At 41.9% G+C, this 6,000-nt stretch overlaps 1 protein-coding gene across 1 annotated transcript in view; it reads right to left on the reverse strand.

Moving 5' to 3' along the window:
- Positions 1 to 6,000, reverse strand: part of lrpap1 (low density lipoprotein receptor-related protein associated protein 1) — a 12,779-nt gene that overhangs the window by 2,418 nt on the left and 4,361 nt on the right. The window contains exons 2-6 of the mRNA XM_005735839.1: positions 4,050 to 4,180; positions 3,051 to 3,171; positions 1,632 to 1,787; positions 747 to 829; positions 22 to 198 (exon numbers count right to left, since the gene is read on the reverse strand). Of these exons, the coding sequence (XP_005735896.1) occupies positions 22 to 198; positions 747 to 829; positions 1,632 to 1,787; positions 3,051 to 3,171; positions 4,050 to 4,180 (668 nt within the window). The remainder of the gene's footprint in view (positions 1 to 21; positions 199 to 746; positions 830 to 1,631; positions 1,788 to 3,050; positions 3,172 to 4,049; positions 4,181 to 6,000) is intronic.

Genomic DNA, 6,000 nt, shown 5'->3' on the forward strand with positions numbered 1-6,000 from the left:
AACCTCTTTATTCTTACTTACCTTGTAGCCCATCTCCCTAGTCTTCTCAGCGAGTGTGTCATACTTTTCCTTGTTCCTCTTGATGTGCTCTTTGTCTCCTAGAGCCTCCACATGCTGCAACTTCTGATGGGACAACTCCAGCTGCTCCTTGTAATGACTGTGCTTCTCTACTTTAGTCTCAAAGTGACGTAGCTCCTCCTAAATGAATAAGAGCAGCCAACATAGAGGGGTGTAAGTTCAGTTAACCTTCAGTTACATGCACAGCTGAACAAGTAGCTTATATGTATCTCAAGAGGCAAATAGAAGCGAAGTGCCACAGAGGAAATTCAAGCTGAATGTTTCCTGTGATAGATTTGATCCTGAAACCTGATAGAAACTCCAAAACATTTAAATTGAGTTGTTCACTGCAATCTGCTGCCCAAGGGGACAAACGGTGAAAGGAGCACAACGAGATCCAGGAGAGTGGAATACTTGTGAATTTCAAAAGTGCAATACATAAAAATGTGATCATAATAAGTTGCACTTTCCATGGCTTACAGTACACAAGTAGTACTTAGCTACTAAGTAGAGGAAAATAATACAGTTAATGCTTCTGTGCCAGAAGAGCGCTTGATTAAAAAGTTTTGTGGAGTTGGAGTCAAAGTTAGATTGTAGCACCACATTAAAACAAAAAGTGTCATTTAGGAACAGACAGGGCAAGAGCGTGTCCAAAACATAAAAACAGTCACAAGAGATGTAAGCACTACCTTGAGAGACTCTAGCTCATCGTTGCTGAGGTTGGTTCTCTTGGCAGCCTCCCACAGTTCAATCACACGCGGCTCCCGAAACTCTACAGACCAGGAAGGGAAAGGCAGATGAAAAGATAAACAATCCAAAGAGACATTTTGGAGCCACAAACACTCAAGAGAAAGGGAGCTCTGAGGAGGAGCAGTCGCAGCAGATATTTCATATCATGCAATCACAACAACCTATCACTTTATAGAAATACACACAAAATATGAAAGAGGCAAAATGCTCGCATTAAGAATTTAATCTTGAGGTGCTGTCACACACTCTCTCTTCGCTCCTGAAGTACTACAAAACTGCAACACTGCAAGTGTAAAAGAAAAAAAAAAAAAAAGAGGGAAGGGGATCAAAAACTGATTTCTGCAAGAGGAAGCAAAGACGTGAGGGGAACGAGTGGTTTAGTAAGAAACAACCTGGAGGTAAAGGCGCAGCAACAAAATCATTATGAATCAGCAGAAGGTACAATGCCTTCATCTAAACTTCTCAACAACCTCCCGCTGAAACCTGCACCTGCAAGTGAAGCCTAACACAAACTGCAGCACACTCAACTAACAGCAGCCTTACATATCTGAGGAGTGGAGATAAAATGCACTGGTGAGTGAAATGTTTCGTCTGTTAAACAGCACAAGGCCGAGCTGTTTGACGTCACCGGGCGAATGCAGCGTAGTGAGCTGCTTTCAATGAACGTCTTTAAAAATGCAAAACACTTAAAGCCATCAGCCGTGATACAGTAATGTGTTATTATGATTACAACTCCCAGTAATTAAGCTGATGAGATAAATGTAGCGTCTAATGGAGATGCAAAAAGAGACAAGCGGGGAGTGTGTGTGCTTTTCATGTCTCACCGCTATCTTCACTGAAGCCCTCGTGGCTGAGCTTACGGAGGCGCTCAAAGCCCTGGTTGAGGTCTCTCATTTTATGCTTCAGCTCTGTGTGCTTCTGCTGCAGCACGTGCTCTTTGGTATCACCCTCCAGGGGAGAGATCACGTTCTTGTGTATTTCTGTTGAGAGGAACAGATGAAAGGAAATAAAGGGGAGAAGAGGGAGAGAGGGGGCAAATTAGAAGTGAAAAGCCCGCAGGGTAGTGTGGGTGGGTTAGATAGGAGTGAGGGCAGAGGAGATGGATGGAGAAAATGAGGGATGGATGACAGAAGGGAATAGGAAAGAGACAAAAAGTAAATTAAACTAATAAAAGACAAAAAGAAAGGCAGTTTTTATTAGCAGCTTTTTACATTATTACATTAAATAACCCGTTAAAGATTAAGGTCATTTTAGAAAACTGGCTTATTTGTCATTTATTTAGCAACTTTTTCAGGAGAACCTTGAACAGCCTGTGTGGTGCTAGAAAAAGGTAAAAGCCAAACAAAGCCTAAGTGTACAGCACCACACTGACTAAATGATAACGGTTGACATTTGGATGAGAAAAGGGGGAGAAAAAAAGAAGAGAAGCCAAACTGGATGAAAACTGAGGAACCTAGACAGGCAGTGGATGGAGGTGGAGGTACTGTGGAAGTTCACAGACAATCCCCTCAAGGCAACATGTGATTGGCTTAATATTTAAAAGCATCAGACAAGCAGAAGAAATACCCCCGGCTTGTATGGCAAAAACGCAGCGCTGTGCAGCGCTATCGGGAAAGTTCTGGCACGTAACAGCTGCAAAGTGTCAAGTCACATCCGAAGAAGACGTGCCTGTCCTCCCCGTGCCTACTTGAAACACAGTGGGGCCTGTCAGCTCCTCTTAAAACTCACAGCTTGATGTGATTTGACAAGCACTGATAGAGCACAAAGTAGTGGGTGGTAACATGTGCAGTCTGATACCTGCCACCTACGTATATGACCACAAGACTGAGCAGACAGACAGAGAGCACTTCAGACTTCAACCCTATAAAACACGGGTGTGCAGAACAGCCATGGCATCTAGAAAATATTACTTTATAACCTTGTAAGCCTTATTTCTTACATTTCTTACATTTACTCCGCTTTATGTTTTTTAAAACGATTCTGATATGATCACAAACACCAGCTAGGTCTGCAGAGAAAAAAAAATAGCAGTAAATGGCATAAAAGGGTCAATAAGAGCTGCTAAGATAGAAAGGGATATTCTGCAGGAGATCTCTTGAATAGACGAAGGACGAAGCAACAGAAAGGAGGACTGGGTTGAACTGCTTTTAAACCTGGCCTCAGAAAACACTAATAAAGCTAAACAGAAGTAGTGCGACACACGCGCCTGCAGCGGATCAAAGGGAGTGATTCACATGGCTCACCCTCAGTCCTGCTGACGGTGTCCATGAGGATGTTGTACTCGTGGACCTTGTCCTTGTGGTGCTGGAACTCCCTCTTCAAGTTCAGCAGCTCCTCATCAGAGAACTTCCCCGAGATCTTAGCCTGGTGGGGGAAGAGGCATTAGAGATATAGTTAGTTTCAAAGGCATCAGAAGAACGAGGATCTTTTGCATGGGAAAGAATTTACTATTACAAGTAGCAGTAAAAGAATCAACGCTTAGTACAGCAGGACTGTTTGGTAAGAGTCTGAGAAGGTTTAGGCTTATTAAGTCTAGTGATTTTAATGATTACATTTATATGAATATTTTAAAGCCAATCAACTATATTGGACATATAAAAATAGTCAGAGATTGCTCATTTTAACACAAAGACTTTAGAAAATTGGGGAGTTGGGGTCTACGGTGTGAACGCTGGGGTGGAAGAGAAGCTGAAACAGTGATGCAAGGCAGCAATCAGCACTTGCATTAGTGTTGTCAGTGTGTGATGCAGCTCGAATTTCCTGCTTGAACTAGCTCACGCTGCTCCCTTTGTGACTGGTTGGCCATTAAACAAGTTTAGATCTTACAGATTTGATGTAATTTGATCAATGAGTCTTGAAGTTCTCATTAGACTGAATGTATCTGTTGACTGTGTATGGAAGAATGTGGCAAAAATGTATTTGTCACGCAGTAGTGGATTTGCTGTGTTCAGTGAAAATGATGAAATCAGAGACTCACTAAACATTTTACAAGCTTGTTACCTTGTAAAGTGTTTAGTTCTCTTGTTCTTTGTTTCTTGGAAGCCGAGTGGCACTAAGCTGATCTGAAGTTCATGTCCATAAGTTTTTATTTTTACTGGCTGTGATAAGGTTTTTAAAGAGGAACAGCAGGGTTGGCATTGAAGTCCTACAGTTTACACTACAAACAATGCAAGCATTAAATCAAAGCACCTTACATAAAGCAATACTTCAGCATTTTCAGAATTATGCACACAAACACAAACCTTGTTCCAGAGTTTGTCCAGTCTGGGATCCTCAAATGCATCTTCCTCCTTGATGTCGTGATCTTTCAGTGAGTTGCTCTCCAGTGGCCGTGTGTCCCTTTTCCCATCCATCCCATACTTGGCGAGGATCACTGCATAACACAACCACAAGACTTTAAACAAACGCTGTGTTGAATTATCCTGACATGAGCCTCTAAGGAACAACAACAGAGGCTGTATCTTGGGAGGAAGCGGGAGATAGGCAAGAGAATCTAAAGTGACTAAGACATGCATATTAATCATTTAACAAGACTCTAAACCCCTTGACAGTAACTCATAAATTTCAAAGGAAACATCAAGGGGAGTAGGATCCCTAATGAAGGTAAAGAAGAAGTAGAGCCAGACCAATATTTTAGTCAGTCGATGTCAGACTATAGATATATTTTTAGTGGTTATTTTATTTTCCTGGGGCCTTTCTGTGTGGAGTCCAGCTTCTTCCCACAATCCAAAGACATGCAGTTAGTAAGGTTAAGTTAACTGGTAATTCTAAATTGTCCATAGGTTTGAATGTGAGTGTGAATGGTTGTCTCGCTCTGTGTTAGCCCTGTGACAAGACTGGCAACCTGTCCAGGTGTGTACCCTGCCTCTCGTCCTATGGTAGCCACGATAGGCTCCAGCTCCCCCGTGACCCTGACAAGGATAAGTGGAAGAGAATGGAATATGCATTTGTTGTCTAATATAAGCATATACTCTTTTCTTCCCCTGAAGAAAAGCAAAAAAGATGCTTGGTGTAATTTAAAAACTTTGTAATCACATAGTTGCTGCTGACTTAATGCATCACTGCACGTGAAACCATAAAGCTGCACCAGCTTCATCCAGTTATGAGTTTGTCATAGTTTCTATCATATATCAGCCAAATCTACATAAACTGTGACTTAGCAGCAAAACACAGTCAGATGTTACCCTGACTGACATATGATGACAGCCTTCTCTGCTTTCTTTATAGCAACTAAATACCAGCCAAACAATAACTTGGTCACCCTACTGAGTCAAAGACCTCTGGGAAATCATTTTGGGCCAGTAAGAATAAGTCTGTGCCTAAGTTAATATGGAAAAAGTGAGCAGTAAGTTCTGATCTATTATAAAGCTATAGCTCTTTGGGGGCAGGGGTGGGACATGGTAAATGGACTGGTTCTTATATAGCACCTTTCTACTCTGAGCTCTCAAGACCACTTGTCTCGCTCACCCATTCACACAAGCACTTTCTTCTATGCAAGTGCTTTCTATCTAACATTCACACGCATTCATACTCGAATGGATGCACTGGAGAGCAACTTGGGGTTAGTATGTTGCCCAGTGATATTTGGCATGCAGACTGGAGCAGATGGTGATCAAACAAACTTCTGATTAGTAGGTAACCTGCTCTGAGTGAGCTACAGCCACCCTGGACAAAGGCCAACTTCATTGGATTTATAGGTTTCCTTTCAGGATTGTTTGAGTGCCCATGTCTGCTGTATTATATTATATTTCTGTCTATATAGCACATGATAAGTAGGGGTGCAACAATACACAAAATTCTCGGTTCGGTACTTTGGTGTCACGGTTTGATATTTTTTCGATAAAAAAAAAATGTTCATGCCTTTTTAATTTGTCATTTATTAAATTTTCACGGCACATTCCGCACCACATCTCTGTGCGTTCATCATTTATTTGAAGCCAGCTCACCTCCTCCAACCACTTTTCCGAGAATACGTGCTTCTTTTGTGGTTCGGACTCTTGACATTTCTTTGGAGGTGGAGGAACACCACAGTAATTGCTTAAAGGAGCTTCTTCGACTTCTTTAAGAGTTCTAAACAAATGTCTGTCCTCCTTCTGAAAATCTTATGTATGTAAACACACGTTGCAACTTCTTATCTTGTGCCCGTTTTTTATTTTGACAGCGAATGCGCACCTGCGGACCACTTATGTGCAG

This window comes from Pundamilia nyererei, unplaced genomic scaffold, assembly GCF_000239375.1.
Source record: "Pundamilia nyererei isolate P.nyererei 1_Seehausen unplaced genomic scaffold, PunNye1.0 scaffold00065, whole genome shotgun sequence".
NCBI classification, from domain to species: Eukaryota; Metazoa; Chordata; class Actinopteri; order Cichliformes; family Cichlidae; genus Pundamilia; species Pundamilia nyererei.